General features: G+C 40.3%; 1 protein-coding gene across 1 annotated transcript; it reads left to right on the forward strand.

Annotated features, from left to right (window-relative positions):
* Positions 1-4,919: 4,919 nt before the first annotated feature.
* KRT6C (keratin 6C) lies at positions 4,920-10,212 on the forward strand. The gene is made up of 9 exons (XM_031000843.2): positions 4,920-5,527; positions 6,443-6,657; positions 6,991-7,051; positions 7,210-7,305; positions 7,430-7,594; positions 8,096-8,221; positions 8,837-9,057; positions 9,282-9,316; positions 9,430-10,212. The coding sequence occupies exons 1-9, from the start codon at positions 4,988-4,990 to the stop codon at positions 9,663-9,665; spliced, it is 1,695 nt and encodes a 564-aa protein (XP_030856703.1). The 5' UTR covers positions 4,920-4,987; the 3' UTR covers positions 9,666-10,212.
* Positions 10,213-23,682: the final 13,470 nt, after the last annotated feature.

Genomic DNA, 23,682 nt, shown 5'->3' on the forward strand with positions numbered 1-23,682 from the left:
GGCCACAGTTTGTTTACTACTCACCTACTAAAAGACATATTGATTGCTTCCTAGTGTGAACCCCAAATATATGAGACAGGTCTCAGTCAATTTAGGAAGTTTATTTTGCCAAAGTTAAGGATGCACACCATGACACAGCCTCAGGAGGTCCTGACAACCTGCGCCCAAGATGGTTGGGGAACAGCTTGGTTTTATACATTTTAGGGAGACTTGAGACATCAATCAATATATGTAAGAAGGTATATTGGTTCAGTGTGAAATATGGGACAACTTGAAGCTGGGAGGGAGGCCTCCAGGTTATAGGTAGCTAAGAGACAAATAGTCGCATTCTTTTGAGTTTCTTATTAGTCTTTCCAAAGGAAGCAATCAGATATGCATCTATCTCAGTGAATACAGACGGTTGACTTTGAATAGAATGGGAGGAAGGTTGCCCTAAGCAGTTCCCAGCTTGACTTTTCCCTTTAGCTTAGTGATTTGGGGATCCCAAGATTTATTTTCCTTTCACACTAGTTTGGTCAACTGGTAATGAAGCTACTATAAATATCTGTGTATTAGTCCGTTCTCGCACTGCTATAAAGAAATACCTGAAACCGGATAATTTATAAAGTAAAAAGGTTTAATTGGCTCACAATTATACAGGCTCTATAGGCCTCTGCTTCTGGAGAGGCCTCAGGAAACTTATAATCATGGTGGAAGGTGTATGAGAAGCTGGCATATCTTACATGACTGCAGCAGAAGGAAGAGAGAGAGAAGGGGAAGGTGCTACACACTTTTAAACAACCAGACCTCATGAGAACTCACTCGCTATCATGAGAACACAAAGGGGGAAGTTTGCCCGCATCATTTAATCACCTCCCACCAGGCTCCTCCTCCAACATCGGGGATTACCATTCAACATGAGATTTGGGTGGGGACACAAATCCAAACCACACCAATCTGTGTGCAGGTTTCTAAATGGGCATATACTTTCAATTCATTTGGGTAAATACTAATGAGTTCAATAGCTCAATTGCATGGTAAAAGTAGGTTTAGTTTTGGGAGAAACGGCCAAACTGTCTCCCAAAGTGGCCATGTCATTTTGTATTTCCACAAGCAATGAATGAGAGTTCCTGTTGTTCCACATCTTCACCAGTGTGTCGTATTCTCAGTGTTCTGCATTTTAAACATTTGAATAGGTGTGTAGTGTTATCTCATTTTTTTAAAATTTTAACTTACCTGATGACATATAATGTTGAACATCTTTCATATGCTGATTTGCCATTTGTATATCTGCTTTGGTTATGTATCTGTTAAACACTCTGGCCCATTTTATAACCGGGTTGTTTCTTATTGTTAATTTTAAGATTTCTTGTATAGTTTTGGTAACAGTCGTTTATCAAATATGTCTTTTGCCAACATATTCTTACTCTGTGGCTTGACTTCTCATTCTCTTGGCAGTGTTTTGTGCAAAGTCTCATGCATTGAAATTTTAATGAAGTTCAGCTTATACACACACACACACACACACACTTATATAGAAAGAGATATCCTTTTGGTTATACACACACACACACATATATAGATAGATAGATGATAGATGATGGATAGATAGATAGATAGATAGATAAATAGATAAGAGAGAAAGAATTATTATTATTAACAATCAGCTGATGTAATCTGGGAGGCTAACAAGTCTCAAGATGGTAAGTTGGAGAGCTGATGTTCTAGTTCCAGACTCAATCCCAAAGAATCCAAAGATTTGATGGTGTAGCTTCAATCCAAAACACCACAGGCTTGAGACCCAGAACATGCAGATGTTTTAGATAAAGCCTGAGGGCAATGTAAAAACAAAAATCCAATGTTCCAGTTCAAAGACAGTCATGCAGGATGATTATCCACTTACTCAGTCTTTGTATTATATTTATGCCTTCAACTGACTAAATAGGCCCACCCACATTAGGAAGGGTAACCTGCTTTACTCAGTCTAACAATTCAGATTCAGATTTTAATCTCATACAGAAGCATCCAAAGAGACACATCCAGAATAGTCTTTGAGCGAATATCTGGGCACCCTGTGGCCCAGTCACGTTGATAGCATTTTGTTGCCCATTGGCATCATTTTGTTGGTAAGGCAAAGAAAGCAGAGAACCTGTAATTTGTGAGCCACTCTGCAGTGATCTTTGTTGGCTTTTTTGAATTGATGTTTAAAAGAATTATTCACACAGCCTTGTATCATAATGAGAATTCCAACCCACCTGAATATGCCCCAGGTCCTTCCTCCCAGAATACCTCCTGTAAATGGCAGCCCCAGAGGATGCTCATCTGATTAAAAGTGAGCACCAGTTGGAAAGGAACCATTCCAGGATCCACAAAAGATCTATGCATTTAAAACTGAAAGGAGTGAGGAAAGAAAAGGCACTTAACGCTCAACAGAAAAAAGGCACAATAAAGTGTTAGCAAAAAAATTTCAGTGAAATGATGACCTCCATAAATTAAGAGAACTAAGGGACAATATATTGAGACAATAAAGAACAATAGAAACAAAGACCAACTGAAAGCAGCACAAAGAGGAAAGAAAGATATTGCTGAAGGCACAGTAATTGACATATAGGAAAAGATGGAGAAATCAAACAGAAAAAAAGGGATCAGAGTGGTAAAAGAGAATAAAGAGAAAAAAATAGATTTGGAAGGCAAAGTAGAGACAACACAAACTTAATTGGAAGATAATACATGCGTATGTGTTTTATATATATATAATTTTAAAATATTTTATATATGTATGCAAATTTAATATATAAAACACACAGACAAACCTCTCTCTCTCTCTCTTTAGCTATAATTCACCTATACAATACTTTTCTAGGGGCCTTACTCTTTACATATAAAACTCCCCCTCCTCTCTCACCCTCTGTGTTCTCTCTCATACACATACACATGCACACACACACACACACACAAATACACACATCTCACATATTCCCCAGAAAAAGCTCAGAAACATATCCAAGTAAAGTTACTAGAAGGATACACAAGGACCTGGTAACAGTGCCTACTTCCACATAAAAAGTTTGCATGGCTGGGGAGTGGCTTTAGTAAGTATTTTCTCCTTAAACATTTATTACATATTCAATTTATAAACATATAAATGAATGTGTAAATAACAATTTTCAACTTTTTTATTTTAATTATTTTATTTTTTTGAGACAGAGTGTCGCTCTGTCACCCAGGCTGGAGTGCAGTGGTGCAATCTCGGCTCACTGTAACCTGTGCCTCCCGGGTTCAAGGGATCCTCCCACCTCAGCCTCTGAGTAGGAGCTGGGATTACAGACATGCACTACAACACCAGCTAATTTTTGTATTTTTAGTGGAGATGGGGTTTCACCATGTTGGCCAGGCTGGTCTAAAACTCCTGACTTCAGGTGATTCGCCTGCCTCGGCCTCTGAAAGTGCTGGGATTACAGGCGTGAGCCACTGCACCCTGCCAATTTTCAATATTTAAATAGGCATTCTACTACATCCACATCTGGAAAGTCTAAATATATGAGAGTCTTATTAAGCTTCAAGTTTTAATGATCAGTTTGCAGGAAATATAGAGGACACAGTAGCATCTTAAATGAAACACTGTGAGTAAGCAATAAGGAAATCCCAAAGACTGAAACACTACTCAGGACAATTAACCTGGTCTTATCAACAAAAGAATTGTAAACAATAAGGAAATAAGTAAACAAGGACATTGGAGAATTGAATAGACACATTGATGTTAATAAATACACAAATTGGCTGGGCGCGGTGGCTCATGCCTGTAATCCCAGCACTTTTGGAGACTGAGCCAGGTGGATCACCTGAGGTCAGGAGTTCGAGACCAGCCTGGCCAACATGGTGAAACACCATCTCTACTAAAAATACAAAAAATTAGCCGTGCTTGATGGTGGGCACCTGTAATCTCAAACTACTCGGGAGGCTGAGGTGAGAGAATCTCTTGAACCTGGGAGGCAGAGGTTGCAGTGAACCTAGATCGCACCACTGGACTCCAGCCTGGGCGACAGAGCGAGACTCTGTCTCAAAAAAAAAAAAAAAAAAAAATTACCCTTCCCCACTGTCCCCTCTACACCTCCTCTCTATGCTCTTTTCTTCCTAGTAAAGCATTACTTTCTTTCTAGCTCAGTGATGCCACTAGATGTGATGTCTTCTATCTCCTTTTGCGTTATTTGTCATCTTTATTAGAGTCAACTCCTTGAGGGCGAAGACTTAATAAATACATACATTTTTAAAATACAAAATAATATTTCAGTTATATTTTTAAATGGCCTATCATTTAGAGATTAATATTGAATTAATATTGAATTAAATCCCAAATATTTTTGGGATTTAAAAAATTTTAACATTGATAAGGGAACTGGGTGGAAATATACAAGAAATAAGACTGGCCATAAGGTAATCATCATGGAAACAGGTAATAGGTATATACAGGCACATTGTGTTGTTCTGCTCGTCTACATGTTTGAAATTGCACACAGAAGGAAAAATAATTACAGGGAAAATGTTAATATTTCTGTTAAGGCATTTGCAGTACAGTGCTTGTGATCTCCAATATCTCTGCTGGAAGAAAGTCAGTCTGGGAAGAGGAAAGCACTCACAGCATGTTGATAAACAGCCTAGCATGCAGAACCTTTGCTGAAGACAGTGACTAACTCCAACTTCATGAACTGAGAATGCTCTTACTGTGCTGAAATCTCAAGTCAAAGCTGGAGGCAGGAACATTTTCCCTGACTAAAGGAAGTGAAAAATGCCATCTCAGCATTTCATAACTTTTCTAATCCAGGTGTGATCTCACTATTTGTAAAGCCCAGCCCTTCCCAACCTGCAAGCTCACCTTCCAGGACTGGGCCCAGCCCATGCTCTCTAATAATATATAAGCTACTGCTGGAGCCCGATTCCTTGTCCTGCTTCTCCTCCCTCTCGCCTCCAGCCTCTCACACTCTCCTAAGCCCTCTCATCTCCTGGAACCATGGCCAGCACATCCACCACCATCAGGAGCCACAGCAGCAGCCGCCGGGGTTTCAGTGCCAACTCAGCCAGGCTCCCTGGGGTCAGCCGCTCTGGCTTCAGCAGCGTCTCCGTGTCCCGCTCCAGGGGCAGTGGTGGCCTGGGTGGTGCATGTGGAGGAGCTGGCTTTGGCAGCCGCAGTCTGTATGGCCTGGGGGGCTCCAAGAGGATCTCCATTGGAGGGGGCAGCTGTGCCATCAGTGGCGGCTATGGCAGCAGAGCCGGAGGCAGCTATGGCTTTGGTGGCACCGGGAGTGGATTTGGTTTCGGTGGTGGAGCCGGCATTGGCTTTGGTCTGGGTGGTGGAGCCGGCCTTGCTGGTGGCTTTGGGGGCCCTGGCTTCCCTGTGTGCCCCCCTGGAGGCATCCAAGAGGTCACTGTCAACCAGAGTCTCCTGACTCCCCTCAACCTGCAAATTGACCCCGCCATCCAGCGGGTGCGGGCCGAGGAGCGTGAGCAGATCAAGACCCTCAACAACAAGTTTGCCTCCTTCATCGACAAGGTGAGCCAGTGCCATGCCCTCCATTGGGCACTTCAGGGTCCCCAGACCAGAAGAGCAACACCTTCCTGCCAGAGAGACCCTAGGAGGGAGGGAGAAGGGGATTCAGCCCAACTCTGCAGAGAGTGCAAGTGGCTCTGGGTGCACAGGAGGCAGCACAGATGGGCATCACTCCCCCATGGGATCTCTGGAGTGGCCCTCACTCCTGCCTAGGGAGGGCCGTAACTTTTCATAACCCTGAAGCACAGATGAGGCCATCAGAGAGTGGAGTAGGTTAATTCTTCCCTCTGAAGTGTTTAAGAGATTACAAAGCAAATGCCAGGAGTATATGGGCTGATAAATTACACTCTGGGGTCTGGGTAAGAGGAAAAAGATTTAGAAAGAAAAGGAAAAGATAATCTGGCTGGATTAAGAAAAAAAGGGACATAGAAACAACTGTAAAACATGGATAAATGCTAATTAATTTTAAAAACAGAGAATGACCATAACATCAGAATATTTGAGAGGAGACACTAAATGGGAAAGTAGAATGAAATGTAATCATGAGTCAACATCTAATATCCCTCCTAACTAAGATCCTATCAGTAAAAAAAACTGTACAATATATCAGGTAATTAGTATTTTTAAACTAGATTTGTGATTGTGCTTGGAAAAAGAAAAGAAGAAATGTTGAAACTCACTGATGATCAATAGCTTACAGCGCGAGAACACCTCAATGGTCCGTGGGACAATTTCTCTAGTGAGACTGGTGGGGTGCAAAGGAGAAGGGGTTGGGGGAGCAGAGCTCAGCCTGAACCTCTACATGCACTGTAGTAGCCCAGCACCATGGGGACCTCCCAGACCTGCCAGGAAACTGGATACCAGACACTTTTTCTTCCTTCCTTTGCCTGGAAAATGACCATCTTGCTTCCCTTCCAGGTGCGGTTCCTAGAGCAGCAGAACAAGGTTCTGGACACCAAGTGGACCCTGCTGCAGGAGCAGGGCACCAAGACCGTGAGGCAGAACCTGGAGCCGTTGTTCGAGCAGTACATCAACAACCTCAGGAGGCAGCTGGACAGCATCGTCGGGGAACGGGGCCGTCTGGACTCGGAGCTGAGAAACATGCAGGACCTGGTGGAGGACCTCAAGAACAAGTGAGGACTCCATTTCCTGCAGCACACACTTCAAGACTATTGGGTGACCAGGGCCAGATGTGTGTAGGATTCCTAACAACCCATGTCCATGGAAATGAAAAGCACAAATTAGTCCCTAGGAGCAAACCTGCAAGAACCACAGATGGTTATGGGAGGATGGGGAGATTAAAGAAGTGGCAAATTTAGTAGTAGCAAAACTCATCTCTTTGGCTCCCTGTGGCAGGAAAGCTCAATTAGAATATATTCCATTCGGGAAAATGTTGAATCCCAGGCTGCTTTTCTGTTTCATCCTACCCACTGGCTCATATGTGTCCCATGCCTTTCTTCCTGTAGATATGAGGATGAAATCAACAAGCGCACAGCAGCAGAGAATGAATTTGTGACTCTGAAGAAGGTGAGCAGATGAAGCCAGGAATTCAAATTCATTTAGAAGGAGAGAAGTGGCTTTGTGTCCTCGCTCCCCTGGGAGAGGAGAATTGGCAGGAGGACTGGAAGATGGGTAGATTGGAAAGGTGAGCTCAGGTAACTCCAGGTTGTTGGCTCTTTCCCCAGGACGTGGATGCTGCCTACATGAACAAGGTTGAACTGCAAGCCAAGGCAGACACTCTCACAGATGAGATCAACTTCCTGAGAGCCTTGTATGATGCAGTAAGCATCTGCACCATCCTTCTGTTTACTCTCATGGGGTCTGCGAATGGGAGAAGATGTATAGGGTTGGGTATCTCTGTAAATGTCAGTAGTGAAGTTGATCTTATGACCTTCTGTTCTGCAGGAGCTGTCCCAGATGCAGACCCACATCTCAGACACATCCGTGGTGCTATCCATGGACAACAACCGCAACCTGGACCTGGACAGCATCATCGCTGAGGTCAAGGCCCAATATGAGGAGATTGCTCAGAGAAGCCGGGCTGAGGCTGAGTCCTGGTACCAGACCAAGGTGAGCAGGGAGTGGGCAGCCGCTGAGGAATCCTTGTGTCCATCCCTGAATACCAGAGGACTGCAGACTTCATTGGGGACATCCCCTGACAGGAAGCTGGGGTCCTCTCACAGGACATGCACTCTGCACTATTAGAGTAGACATTTGGGGAACTTATGTCCAAGTCAAGGAGGAAAAAGAACCCAATGCAGGAGGAAAGCTGCCATAGACAAGGACATAGTCATCTCTGCATTTAGCTTCACCCTGATTGCTGGCTTTTAGAAATTGGTACAGAACATTTGTACTCCCTAAAGAAACTAGGCAGGCAGTGGTGCCATAATGAGGATGGTCTGTGACTCCAGTGTTTAGTATCCACCCACCACATAATATCAACTTTTCCTCAAGTTTCTTGGGGAGAAGCCATTAGGTCCACTTCATGACATGCATGATACACAAGTGAAAGTCATCGCTCCCAGGTAAGAACCCATAGACACTGTCTCTCTCTCCACCTCTGGGCTGCAGTACGAGGAGCTGCAGGTCACAGCAGGCAGACATGGGGACGACCTGCGCAACACCAAGCAGGAGATTGCTGAGATTAACCGCATGATCCAGAGGCTGAGATCTGAGATCGACCATGTCAAGAAGCAGGTACAGTGAGGTGCAGTGGAGGAAAGAAGCATCATTTTTTGCTAGACCCATCAGGCAGTCATTAGCCATTATTTGATATAATTCCTGAAACGTAAACCAACACTAGGGTGAGGAACAGGTGTAGTTCTTGCCCTCAGCGAGAACTCAATAGAGAAGTAAATCCCACCCAAGAAGATGATCCTCTGAGGCACAAGCAAGGCCAGGTCTCAACAGTCAGGTAAAAAAGTTATTACCTCCCCTACAGATGGTCATAATTTTGTATATTTTAATGTGGCATCCAGATGTATTCCTCAAAATTATTCTTGTAGTTTTGAAAACAGCACTCAATACAAACCGAACATTCATCTTCCATATGGCTTGTTTTTGCGTCCATTGTAGTGTCTCCCATAAGATGCAACGCACATTCTCATGCGGGTGCTTAATACAAGGGGCATAGGACTTTGTCACTTGACTCCCAGACTAGACAAATATTGCCAAATGGAGAAATACTGGATAGGAAGAGTCAAAGCTCATTCTCTGTCAATTTTGGGTTACAGGACCCTGGTTCACTAAACAAGAGCCAGCCTCTTCCGGAGGAGCAGACAAGAAGTTCCTTCTCTTCCTTTCCCCTCCTAGTGTGCCAGCCTGCAGGCTGCCATTGCTGATGCTGAGCAGCGTGGGGAGATGGCCCTCAAGGATGCTAAGAACAAGCTGGAAGGGCTGGAGGATGCCCTGCAGAAGGCCAAGCAGGACCTGGCCCGGCTGCTGAAGGAGTACCAGGAGCTGATGAATGTCAAGCTGGCCCTGGACGTGGAGATCGCCACCTACCGCAAGCTGCTGGAGGGCGAGGAGTGCAGGTGGGTAACTGACGCGACTTCCTCCAACAGCTGAGTCCATCTTCAAGGTTCCTGGCACTGAGCACAATTCTAGGGTGCACTGCTCATGGCCATAATTGCTCTTCTTGAGGGAAAACTAAAAGAGCAGTTTCCCATGGACTCTTCCACCCACCGAGGCTGCCCACACTGGTCCAGGGAAGGAAGAGCTCTCTGAGGTCTCACCCTCCCTGTGTTCCTCTCCACAGGCTGAATGGTGAAGGCGTTGGACAAGTCAACATCTGTAAGTACCTTTGCTTGCCTTCCTCCCCTGCCCTCGCACTCTTCTGACTGGGCTCAGGCCGGCAGGATGAGCTCACCGTGGCTTCTTGTGTCCTTGTCCCCTCCCCACCACAGCTGTAGTGCAGTCCACCGTCTCCAGTGGCTATGGCGGTGCCAGCGGTGTCGGCAGTGGCTTAGGCCTGGGTGGAGGAAGCAGCTACTCCTATGGCAGTGGTCTTGGCGTTGGAGGTGGCTTCAGTTCCAGCAGTGGCAGAGCCATTGGGGGTGGCCTCAGCTCTGTTGGAGGCGGCAGTTCCACCATCAAGTACACCACCACCTCCTCCTCCAGCAGGAAGAGCTACAAGCACTAAAGTGCGTCTGCTAGCTCTCGGTCCCACAGTCCTCAGGCCCCTCTCTGGCTGCAGAGCCCTCTCCTCAGGTTGCCTGTCCTCTCCTGGCCTCTAGTCTTCCCTGCTCTCCGAGGTAGAGCTGGGTATGGATGCTTAGTGCCCTCACTTCCCTCTGTCTATACCTGCCCCATCTGAGCACCCATTGCTCACCATCAGATCAACCTTTGATTTTACATCATAATGTATTCACCACTGGAGCTTCACTTTGTTACTAAATTATTAATTTCTTGCCTCCAAAATTGTTATCTCTGAGGCTGAGCATTATAAGAAAATGATCTCTGCTCCTTTTCATTACTGAAAATCGCCTGGGGCTTATTTCAGAACAACTTCCACTTATTTTCCATTGGCCCCCAAACTCCCTACATTAAAAGTATTGTGAACCCCTCCCCCTGCAGTATGCATGGAAGCACAAGTGACTAGTCGTATGATGTACACAGTCTTTCTCCCTGTGATGATTTCTCTGCTCTTTGCTCTTTGTAATTTCTAAATAAAGCAGGTTTTAAAATAATGCATGGTACCAATATTTCTTCAGCTTTTTCAGTTGACAAACGCCTTTTTATTTTTAACTGATAATCCATATCCCCATGGGCTTAAACCTTCTCCTTTAGAGAGGTTCAATTAACAGCACTATGGCTTCCTGATATTCAGGTCTCTTCTCAGATTAGATTCCTCCTAAATGTTTGGCAAGTGGAGCGGGAGGCACCTGGTCCACCATGATTGTCCACTCTGGGGTTACTGTATGCAGGAACTGGCAGCCCAGTCCCTCAGACTTGGTCTCTAAGACTACTCCTCCTTATACACCGGTGCTTGGCCTAAATGCCCAGTGGAGAAACATTTTTGGCCAAATAGAGTAAAAGTCATTTGGGAAGAAAATAAGATACTTTATTTATACTTAGAATTGCCTCATGACTAAGAAAATTATTTGACAAGGTGTATCAACAGCAATCAATATGTGCCTACTTAGAACTGGACTTACACCTCTGGAAATGTATCCTGAGGAGACCGTGCAAATGCAGAAAGCTGTACACACATGGATATGCACCACAGTAATCTTCACAACGGGGAAATGGGACATTAAAGCTGATACAATTAAAAATCCAAACGGCTGGGGGTGGTGGCTCACACCTGTAATCCCGGCACTTTGGGAGGCTGAGGTGGGTAGATCACCTGAGGTCAGGAGTTCGAGACCAGCCTGGCCAACATGGTGAAACCCCATCTCTACTAAAAATATAAAAATTAGTTGAACATGCGGTGGGCGCCAATCCCAGCTACTCGGAAGGCTGAGGCAGGAGAATCACTTGAACCCAGGAGCAGGAGGGAGGTTGCAGTGAGCTGAGATCACACTACTGCACTCCAGCCTGGGCAACAGAGCAAGACTCCATCTCGAAAAATAAAAAATAAAAATCCAAACAGCCAGGCACAAAACTCTCATGCTTATTCCTTGAAATGCGAAAGCAAAACAAGCATGGAAATTCCCTCCCTCTCACAGAGATCCCACGAAACCGAGTCTGTTTATCGGAAGAGACAGTTATATTCCTCCCTCAGGAGTGAACTGGCCTGTCTGTGAACTGGGCTGGCATCTCTGAATGGCTAAGGAAAGTCTCAGGATATAAGTGGATGGTCAGTGAACTAGTGTTGCCTTTGGGCCACCTCAGTTCCTGTTTTCCTCAGGAGTGACAATTATCCCCCTAACATTCTGGCTCCCACATCACTAGAGACATTTTATTATTTGGTTGGCAAATTCACAGAGGGTGTTTCACGATCCTGCTGTGTCAGATTCCCACTGTGTTCACCCGTAGGCTTTTCCTCAGCAACACGGGCAGCTTCTGACATTGACATCTCCTCACTGCACTCCAGACCTCCCCAACAGCACGCATGTGATAACTGACCTAAGCCCACTGACCACACATACAGTTATATACTCATGAGGCATAATGAAAAGGAAAATAACTGACAAGGTAAATTATCTAGGATGTAGAAACATACCAAAAGGAGGTTAAAAACAATGTGCATGTATGTGTATCCATATAAAAAATAAAAATCTTATAGTATATGGACATTCAAAGTATAATAAAGGAAAACAACAAATGAACAAACTTGAAACTTCAATGAAATGCACCAAATCCTTGAAACACACAGGTTACCAAAAAATTCACACAGGGAGAAACAGATAATTGGAATAGTCACATACCTATTAAATAAATTGAATCAATAATTTATAGCCTCTCTAAAAGAAAGCACCAAGCCCAGATATTTTTATTGGTTAATTCTATTAACATTTAGAAATGAAATGATACCAATTGTCTACAATGTCTTCTGGGAAACAGATGCAGACAGAACGCTTATAACTCATTCTATGGAGGTCGGTATTACTCTAACACCGAAACTAGACAAAGACATTTTGAGAAAAGAAAACTATAGACCAATACCTCTTATAAACATAGATGCAAAATCGCTCAACAAAATATTACCAAATTTAATCCTACCAAGTACTTAAAAGTTATACACCATAAATAAGCAGGATTTATCCTATATATGCAAGGCTAGTGTAATATTCAAAAGCCATCAATAAAATCTACCATATCAGAAGACTAAAAAAGAAAAATCATATAATTATATCAGTTGATGCAGAAAAAGTTTATTATATAACCCAACACCAATTCATGTTTCAAAGAAAACAAGCTTGTCAGCAAACAAGAAATGGACGGCAACTTCCTCAACTTGGTGAAGAACATCTGAAAAATAAAAAATCTCATAGTTAACATCATACTTAACAGTGAGAGACTAGGCCGTTTTCACATAGTTCAAGAGCAAGGCAGATATGTCCCCTCTCTCCACTGTTACTCGCATTGACTAGAAGTTTAACTGCAGCAGTAAGATGAGAATAAGCAATAAAAGTAACATATATTAGAAATAAAAAAACTCTCTGTATCCTCATATGACATTTAGTCAATGTAGAAAATTTCAAAGACTCTACCAAAACTTTCCTGGCAGCAACAAGCAGGGAGAGCAAAGTTGCGGGCACGAGGTTACTAGACAAAAGTAAGTACTTTCTTATATACCAGCAATGAGGAACTGAAATTTGAAATTAAAAATCAATACCATTCACAATAACACCAAAAGATTAAATGCTTAGGCATAAATCTAACAAAATATAAAGAGACTCCATAGGCGGAAAACTACTAAATAATGATGAAATAAATCAAAGATGTAAATAAATGAAGAGATATTCCAGATTTGTAGATTGGCAGACTCAAAATTATTAAGCTGTCAATTTTCTCTAAATTGATACATAGATTCAACACAATCGCAATTAAAATCCCAGCAAGATATTGTTTAAATATCAATAAACTGGATAAAGTTTATATGAAAAGGCAAAGGATCTTTGCAAGGTGATAAGTGAAACAATTGCAGTGGTGAGGTCACATTATGCATTTGTCAAAATCCATAGAATTTTGGGGGGATTTTAAAAATTAATATTTTAAATTGACAAAAACAAAACTGCATAAATTTATGAGGTACAATATGATGTTTTTATATATCTACAAAATATGAAATGATTAAATCAAGCTACTTAATATATCTATCACCTTTCTTTATCATTTTCTGTGGTGAGACATTTGAAATTTACTTTCTTAGCTATTTTGAAATATGCAATATATTATTATTGATGATTGTCACCCTGCTGCACAATAGATATCAAAACTTATTCCTCTCATCTAACTAAAATTGTGCTCTTTGACCAGCATTTCCCATTCTGTCCCATCTCCACCCCCTCTTCCAGTCTCTGATAACCATCATTCTACTCTAAACTTCCATAAGTTCCTCTCTTCTACATAACACGAATAAGTGAGACTATGCAGTATTTGTCTTCCTGTGTCTGGCTTATTTCACTTAGCATAATGTCTGCCAAGTTTATCTATATCGTCTTTATTTTTTAGAGCAGTTTTAGGTTCACAGTAAAATTGTCCAGAGGTACAAAAACTTACCATATACCCACTGCCTACACAAATTCATAGCCTCACTCACTATCAACAGCCCCCACCAGAGTGGTACATTTGTTACAATCAAATCTACGTTGATGTGTCATTATTACCCAAAGTCCAAGCTTACAGTAAGGGTAACTCTTGCAGTTGTACATTCTATGGTTATGAAAAATGGATAACATGTATCTACCTCTATAGTATCATACAGATTCATTTCACTGCCCTAAAAATCTTCTGTGCTCCACCTATTTATCTTTCCCAACTAAGCCTTGGCAGCCAATGATCTTTTTACTGTCTTCATAGTTTTTTCCCTTTTCCAGCATGTCATATAGTTGGCTACAGTATGTAGCCTTTTCAGGTTGTCTTCTTTCTCCTAGTAATATGCATTTAAGTTTCCTCCATGTATTTTCATGGCTTGATAGCTCATTTCATTTTAGTGTTGAATAATATTTCATCGCCTTGATGGGCCACAGTTGACTTACCATTCAACTACTGAAAGATTTGTTGGTTGCTTCCTAGTTTGGGAAATCAGGAATAAAGCTGCTATAAATAACTGTGTGCAGGATTTTGGATGGGCATAAGTTTTTAACTCATTTGGGTAAACACCAAGGCATGTAGTTGCTGAATTGTATGGTAAGAGTATGTTTAGTTTTGTAAGAAACTGCCAGACACTATTCCAAAGTAGCCATACCATTTTGCATTACAATGAATGAGAGTTCCTGTTGCTCCACATCCTTGCCAGCATTTGGTATGGTCAGTGTTCTGGATTTAGCCATTCTAATAGGCATGTAGTGATATCTTATTGTGCTAATTTGCATTGCTCTGATGATCTATGCTCATCTATTTTGTATATCTGCACTGGTGATGTGTCTGTTAAAGACTTTGGCCCATTTTATAATCAAGTTATTACTTACTGTTAATTTTAAGAGTTCTTTGTACAGTTTGGATAATAGTCCTTTATTGAATATGTCTTTTACCAATATTTTCTTCCAGTCTGTGGCTTGAATTCTCACTCTCTTGGTAGTGTTTTGCAGAGCAGAAGTTTTATTAATAATTTTAATGAAGTCCATGTTATCAATTATATCTTTCATGGTTCCTGACTGTGGTATTGTATCTAAAATGTCATTGTCATACCTAAGGTTATCAAGGCTTTCTCCTATGTTATCTTCTAGGAGCTTTACAGTTTTGCATTTTACATTTAGAGTTATGATCCATTCTAAGTTAATTTTTGTGGTGAATATAAGACCCGTATCTAAATCCGTTTTTCTACATGTAGATATCTAGTTATTCCAGCACCAATTGTTGAAAAGGCTGTCTTTGCATTGCCTTTGCTTCCTTGACAAAGATCAGTTGATTATATTTATGTAGATCAAATTCTGGGCTCTCTATTTTGTTCATTGATCTATTTGTCTATTCTTTCACCAATACCACCGTGTCTTTGTTACTGTAGTCTCATAGTAAGTCTTAAAGTAGGATGCTTGCAGTCCTCTGACTTTGTTCTCCTTCAATATTGTGTTAGCTATTCTGGGTCTTTTGCCTCGCCATAAAAACTTTAGAATCAGTTTGTTGATATCCACAAAGTACTTTGCTGGGATTTTTTTATGGTGGAAAACTCATAGAACTTTATACTGTGGAATTTTTATTAGGGAAAGCTCATAGAATTTTATACTGTGGAGTAAACCTTAATGTTTGAAATTAAAGAAAATGATTTATGAGATTGAAAGATCTTAGAATGGAATGTACAATGTGGCAAAAGGATCCAACTATATTACAAATGTATGAAATCACCTCCCTGAAGTGGATGGGAAGAAAAAAGGCTGACATTAGGAACTCTGCAAGTGAGCGGAGTCTATGAGACTAAAGGCAAAGAAACTTGTAAGAACTGTATGTCAGTATTGTACTTGAGTTGATAAGGTTGCTTCCCATGGTGGCATGACCAACAATTCTGACACCACTATGCCTGTGCTTTAGTCAGTGTTCTCCAGAGTAATGGAAACTATAGGGTATATATATACACACACACACACACGCATATATATACACACACACATATATATACACACACATATATATATACACGCAGACATATATACACACACACATATATATACACACACACATATATATACACACACATATATATATACACACACACACACATATATATATATATCTGTACCTATCTATCTATCTGCATCTATCAATCTACTTACCTATGTATTTAGAGAGAGAGAGAGATTATAAAGAATTGGTTGATGTGGTTTAGGTGGCTGACAAGTCCCAAGACCTGCAGTGGACAAGCAGGAGACCCAAGAAAGCAAATGTTCTAGTTTGAGTCTAAAGGCAGAAAAAACCCAGCTCAAATGCTATTAGGCAAAAGGAATTCTCTCTTACTAACCTGTTTGTTCTATTCTTCCCTTTAACTAATTTAATGAGGCCCACTCACATAAGTAAGGCAATTTGCTTTACTCAGTATATATACTCAAATATTAATCTCATCCAGAAACATATTCACAGACACACCCTCACCCTGAAAAATGTTTTACCAGATATCTGGGAATTGCCACAAAAATATTCCACAATAATTAAAAAATTTTTTTCTATTCTGCAAGATGTGTTTCAAAAAAATTCAATAGTTTTGGGGGAACAGGTGGTGTTTGGTTGCATGGAAATGTTCTTTAGTGGTGATTTCTGAGACTCTGGTGCACTCATCACCCAAGCAGTGTATAATGTACCCAATGCGTAGTCTTTTTTCCCTCACCCCACTTCTACCCTTCTCCCCAAGTCCCCAAACTTCATTATATCATTTGTATGCCTTTGAGTCCTCATAGCTTAGCTCCCGCTTATAAGTGAGAACATGCAATGTCTGGTTTTCCATTCCTCAGTTACTTCACTTAGGATAATGGTCTCCAACTTTAGCCAGGCTGCTATGAATGCCATTATTTGATTTCTTTTTATGACTGGTGGAGGTGGCAGGGGTGTGAAGTAGACTCTGTGAGAGTCTTTGATTGTTGATATGTTTAGTGTGCTGGTTTTCTCAAATGCTGGTTATGCTAGCAGTGAAGTTGTCACATCGACAGACCAGAATGTTGCAGGCAGTGGAATGAGCCGTTTTTTTCCTCCTTCTTTGGAGCAGGGTTGTTCTGTCCTGAGTTGCTGTACTGTCCTGAGTTGGTTGGCCTCCAGCCAGGAGGTGGCACTTTTGAGAGAGCACCAGCTGCGATAGTAGAAGGGGAATATAAGCTTGCCCTAAGTTGGCCAGGATAAGTATTCAGGTTTCTCAGGTGATGGTTGGGGTCATAAAGCTCTCAACAGTTTATGTCTTTTGTGACTGGAGTTCTTCATCTGTCTTGTGGAATTTGCAATGGCCTTCTCCTCTTTTCAAAAAATCTGTGATTTCTTTCTGTTTTCATGGTATGCTTCTACAGTGGTTCCTGGAGCAAAAGTTCACAGTGTGAGTCTCCATATGATGTTCTGTTCTTCAAAGTGGGAGCTGCAAGTCAGCCCTGTCTCCAATCCGCCATCTTCCCTCTAATTTTAATTCTATTCCACAACATATGTTCTGATGATTAATTTTATGTGGCAACTTCCATGGATGTTATGTGTTCCATTCATGTTATATGGTCCCATCACAATATATACTGAGGAACAAAACAATTAAGTAAATGGATAGCAGATAGTCGCAGCCAGGGTTTTTGCTGTTGTTATGTGAGGTTGTAGATAAGAAAGGGAAGATGCCAGAATGATCCATGTGGTAATGAATTCAAGTTGGAGACTTGAATAGATAGATACAAATTGTTACATATAATAATACATATAAATATATTTATTGTCACCTAACAGGGCCCAGAAGCAATGACACACCAGCAGCAATGAGCACATCTTGTACCTAGATCTTGGTTGCTAATGCTATTACCCACTGTTACCCACTATTACCATGATGGTTAATTTTATGTGTCAACTTAACTGGGCTACAGGTGCCTATATATTTGGTCAACATTATTCTAAGTATTTCTGAGAGGATGTTTTGGATGAGATTAAGATTTGAATCCATAGACTGAGTAAAGCAGATTGCCCTCCCTATTGTGGGTAGGTCTTATTCAATCAGCTGAAGGCCTGAATAGAACAAAAGCCTGACTGACCCTCCCTCTGGTAGGAGAGAACTCTCTTGCCTTATGGCCTTCAAACTGGGACATTAGCTCCCTCTGGTTCTACGGCAGCTTCCAGCCTTCAAAGTCAAACTGACACATCAGCTTTGCAGATTTTGGATTTGCCATTTTCCGTAGTTATATGAGTGAATTCCTTAAAATAAATCTCTTTATATATTTATCTCCTATTGGTTCAGTTTATCTGAAGAACCCTGACTAGGAGCAAGTGGCTCTTGGAGAAATTGCTGATTTTAGGACTAGGGCAGGAGACATAAAAGACGATCCTGGAGCATCTTGCCATGTCAGAAAGTAAGGAAGTTTTTTAACTAACAAAGAAGCAAACAAAAATGAAAAAACACAAGGTGTCAATTAAAAGTGCTGCCAATGGCCAGATTGGAAAAAGTTGAGCAATGAAGTAAATAACTAAATATATGTATTGGATTATAGTACAAAGCACAAAATAAATACCCGTAAACCTATAGTGCTATAAATAAATGATTGAGTAAATCAGTGAGAGAGGATAGACAACTGTCACATGGAAGAATTCCAAACAATTTATATAAGTACTCCCCCAGAACGAGGTAGAGTGTAACTGCTCCCCGCTTAAGTGTGGGCTGTGATTAATGACTTCTTTCCAAAGAGTAGAGCATGAAAAGGAGGTTCAGCAGTCCCCCCTTATCCATGGGGATAGTTCTAAGACCCCCAGTGGATGCCCCAAACCTCAGATAGTATCAAACCGTACATATACTGGGTTATCTCCTATACAAACATACCAATGATAAAGCTTAATTTATAAATTAGGCACAGTGAGAAACCAACAATAACCAATAATTAAGTTATTATTAGTATTTTAAGTAAAACAGGGGTTCCTGAACACAAGTACTGTGATACCCTGACAGTTGATCTGAAAATCAAGCCAGCTACAAACAGTCTCACGGACCACAGCACAAATTATGAATCAAGACTAAGAAATTCACTCAAAACCAGACAATTACATGGGATTTGAATAACCTGCTTCTGAATGACTTTTGGGTAAATAATAAAATTATGCAAAAATCAGGAAGTTCTTTGAAACTAATCAGAACAAAGATACAGAATTTCTGGGATGCAGCAAAGGCAGTATTAAGAAGGAAAGTTATAGGACTAAATGCCCACATCAAAAAGTTAGAAAGATCTCAAGTTAACAACCTAACGTCACAACTAAAAGTACTAGAGAACCGAGAGCATACAAATCCCAAAGCTAGCAGAAGACAAGAAATAACCCAAATCAGAGCTGAACTGAGGGAGACTGAGACACGAAAAACCATTCAAAAGATTAGGGCCAGGTGTGGTGGCTCACACCTACAATCCCAGCACTTTGGGAGGCCAAGGTGGGCAGATCACCTGAGGTTGGGAGTTCTAGACCAGCCTAGCCAACATGGTGCAACTCCCATCTCTACTTAAAAAATAAAAATCAATCAATCAATAAATTAGCTGGGTGAGGTGGCCCATGCCTGTAATCCCAGCTACTGGAGAAGTTGAGGCATGAGAATCACTTGAACCCGGGAGGCAGAGGTTGCAGTGAGCCAAGATCATGCCACTGCACTCCAGCCTGGGTGACAGAATGAGACTCTGTCTCAAAAAAAAAAAAAAACAATAAATCCAGGAGCTGTTTTTTTAAAAATTAATGAAATAGGTATGCCACTAGCTAGAGTAATAAAAAAGAAAAGAGAGAAGATTCACAGCTGAATTCTACTAGATGTGCAAGAAGAGCGGGTACCATTCCTACTGAAACTATTCCAAAAAATTGAGGAGGAACTCCTCCCTAACTCTTTCTAGGAGGCCAGCATCATCTTGATACCAAAACTTGGCAGAGACACCACAAAAAAAGAAAAGTTCAGGACATTATCTGTGATGAACATTGAAGCAAAGATCCTCAACAAAATACTGGCAAGTCTAGCAGCACATCAAAAAGCTTATCCACCATGATAAAGTAGGTTTTATCCCTGGGATTCAAAGTTGGTTCAACATACACAAATCAATAAATGTGATTCATCACAATAACGGAACTAAAGACAAAAACCACATGATTATCTCAATTGATGCAGAAAAGGCCTTCAATAAAATTCAACACCGCTTCATATTAAAAATTCTCAATAAACTAGGTATTGAAGGAACATACCTCAAAATAAAAAGAGTCTTCTGTGGCAAACCCACAACTAACATCATACTGAATGGGCAGAAGCTGAAAGCATTCTCTTTGAAAACCTGTACAAGACAAGGATTCCCTCTCTTATCACTCCTATTCAACACAGTATTGGAAGTCCTGTCAAGGGCAGTTAGGCAAGAGAAAGAAATAAAGGGCATCCCAACAGGAAGAGAGGAAGTCAAACCATCCCTGTTTGCAGATGACATGATTCTATATCTAGAAAACCCCATAGTCTTGGCCCAAAAGCTCCCTCAGTTGATACACAACTTCAGAAAAGTTTCAGAATACAAAATCAACATACAAAAATCATTAGCATTCCGTACACCAACAACAGCCAAGCCGAGAGCCAAATCAGGAAAGCAATCCCATTCACAATTGCCACAAAAAGAATAAAATACCTGGGAATACAGCTAATCAGGGAGGTGAAAAATCTCTACGATGAGAATGACAAAACACTGCTCAAAGAAATAAGAGATGACACAAACAAATGGAAAGAACATTCCATGCTCATGGATAGGAGGAATCAATATTATTAAAAAGGCCATACTGCCCAAAGCAATTTGAGCAGATTCAATCACATTGGATTATATTCAGTGTGATTCCTATCAAACTACCAACAACATTCTTCACAGAACTAGAAAAAAATTATTTTAAAAATCATACGGAACTAAAAAAGAGCCTGAATAGCCAAGGCAATCCTAAGCAAAAAGAGCAAAGCTGAAGGCATCACACTACACAATTTCAAACTATACTACAGGGCTACAGGAACCAAAACATGGTACTGGTACAAAAACAGACACAAGGAACAGAATAGAGAATCCAGAAATAAGTCTGCACACCTACAACCATCTGATCTTTGACAAACCTGACAAAAACAAGCAATGGGGAAAGGATTCCCTATTCTATAAGTGGTGCTGGGATAACTGGTTAGCCATATGCAGAAGGCCGAAACTGGACCCTTTCTTTACACCATATACAAAAATCAACTCAAGATGAATTAAAGACAAATATAAAACTCAAAACTATAAAAACCCTGGAAGACAACCTAGGCAATACTATTATGGACACAGGAACAGGCAAAGATTTCATGACAAAGACACCAAAAGCAAATGCAACAAAAGCAAAAATTGACAAGTGGGGTCTAATTAAACTAAAGAGCTTCTGCACAGCAAAGGAAACTATCAACAGAGTGAACAAATAACCCACAGAATGAGAAAAAATTTTGCAAACTATGCATCCGACAAAGGGCTAATATCCAGCATCTATAAGCAACTTAAACAAATTTATAAGAAAATAACAACCCCATTAAAGAATGGCAAAGCACATGAACAGACACTTTTCGAAAGAAGACATACGTGTGACTAACAGTCATATGAAAAACAGCTTAACATTACTGATAATTAGAGAAATGCAACTCAAAACCATAATGAGATACCATCACACACCAGTCAGAATTAAAGAGTCAAAAAATAACAGTTGCGGAGAAAAAGGAATGGTTATGCACTGTTGGTGGGAGTGTAAATTAGTTCAACCATTGTGGAAGATATGTGGATTCCTCAAAGGCCTAAAAACAGAAATACTATTTGACCCAGCATTCCCATTACTGGGTATATACCCTAAGGAATATAAATTATTATCTTGATACTAGTACAAGTATGTTGTAGGATAAAGCAAATAAACAATATGTTAATGTCATTTAGAGCCAAACTTATCAGTGTGAGAAAATTTAAATACAGGTATGCATTATTCTATTAGGTTGGGGCAAAAGTAATTACTGTTTTTGCCATAACTTTTGCACCAACCTAATATAATCTTCTATTTGAATTGAAATATCGGTATAAGCTTCTAATTTGCTATCTTTTTAAACATATTTGTACATTTTCCTAGCTCCGACCATTGAAAAGACTTCACAGCAAAGGCAACTCAGTAATAAAAAGGGCTCCTAGCATCCGAATTCTAGTTGATGTATATCATTTCCCAATAAAAGCAACTAGATCTACAAGGAGAAATAGGTGATTTCATGTCCATTGCATGAGTACAAAGTAGGCCTGAGACATCTGGTCCTAGAAAACAAGGAACCTATCGAAACCAAATGAGGTCCTGTCAAAGGACACAGAAGTCAATCTAAAGAACTTCCATTGCTTCAAATAGGACCATTTAAGTGCCAAAAGAATTAATGACTGCAGTGGACTGAAACATATAAAATATATTTTTTGTTAAACTGTGAATTTATAATTATATTAAAACAAAAATACCTTCTTGGTTACCTTTGAAGATTGCTAGAGAACCAATCTATTATCTGAAAACTGATAAATAAAGGGAAAGAGTCAAACACTTATTCTAAGTTTCTTGTATGAATTAAATGTTAGGTTACCTAAAAGGTAAATGATGAAGAGTCCTTCTTTGTAGAGGAATCCCAACTAATAAACACAGAAGGCATGATAAAATCAGCAAGATGCCATTTTGCAACCTCTAATGAAGCAGTGAATCTGGAAATTGATGGACTCAATGAATATTAATATATCAGATGAAAATTGTATTGTGTGCAGTGGTTTATAATGGAGGGATTGGGTTGAAACCACTGAAATCCCCTGATCAGTCTTAACAGCACAAAAAGTAGGCAATTACTATTACATATCTTATGATATGGTGCAAGAGGATGTACATAGCACCAGCTACTGCATAATCTTGCCTGCCACAATGGGAACAAATCTAATCAAGTCTTCACTACAACTACCAACACATAGGAAAAACTAGGGGAGAGAAGGCGTTATGTGATACCAACAGGAAGCAATGAGTCAAATCCAGAATATGAACATTCTATAGAAACAAACAAACAAAAATTCCACAAACCAATGGCAAATAAAAGAAAAAGACAGGGTTCATTACAGAATAAATAACCTTAAAAGACATGGCAGCTGAATGCAATATATGAACCTAATTAGGTTGTTGCTTGGAATAAGCCAGCTACAAAGAGAAATTTTTGACATAATCGGAGAAATGAGAATATGAAGGAGGTATTGGATAGATTTAATGCTGTTACACAACTAGATTATAAATTCACTATTTCTCAGCTATATATACAAATATTGACAAGTGAAATGACTTTATGTCTAGATTTCCTTTAAGATACTTTAAGAAAAGAAGTAGGGGAGTTAGATATAAAAAGACTAGGGGAGTTAAATGGAACAATAATGAGAAAAATGTTGATAACTGTTTAATCTGTGTAATTCATTCATGGAGGTTTATATACTGTTCTCTTTACCTGTTGGAAATTTTCAATAATACAAAGTTTGTTTTAGCAATGAAGTGGCTTATTACACTGAGAAAAACACAAATATAGTTTGAGATTAAATTTGTAGTGATAGTAAAAATGATGTTTTATGGAAAGCATTCAAGTTACTCAAAAACAGCTCAAGGGAAGATAGAGGCCCTACAGAACAATGAGACATCTATATTAACAAAGTGCAAGAGAGGAAAAAAATAATATTTCAAACTTAGGTTATTGGATTAACATTTTACATAATATGATATTTTAAATATAAATGAGTGGCTTCTGAACTTAATCTAGTGGAAGAAAGGGAAGCACTTTCCTCTTCTCAGAAATTACCTAAAAACAACAAAGAGAACAAAAAACATAAAGGCAGACTCTACCC

The sequence above is a fragment of the Gorilla gorilla genome, chromosome 10 (assembly GCF_029281585.2).
Source record: "Gorilla gorilla gorilla isolate KB3781 chromosome 10, NHGRI_mGorGor1-v2.1_pri, whole genome shotgun sequence".
NCBI lineage: Eukaryota > Metazoa > Chordata > Mammalia > Primates > Hominidae > Gorilla > Gorilla gorilla.

What these genes read in the sequence shown, in the direction of transcription:
- KRT6C (XM_031000843.2), top strand. Translation starts at nt 4,988, where the DNA reads ATGGCCAGCACATCCACCACCATCAGGAGCCACAGCAGCAGCCGCCGG. An exon ending in AGTCCTGGTACCAGACCAAG is followed by an intron (nt 7,595 to 8,095) that starts GTGAGCAGGGAG and finishes TCTGGGCTGCAG; the next exon opens with TACGAGGAGCTGCAGGTCAC. An exon ending in TCGACCATGTCAAGAAGCAG is followed by an intron (nt 8,222 to 8,836) that starts GTACAGTGAGGT and finishes TTCCCCTCCTAG; the next exon opens with TGTGCCAGCCTGCAGGCTGC.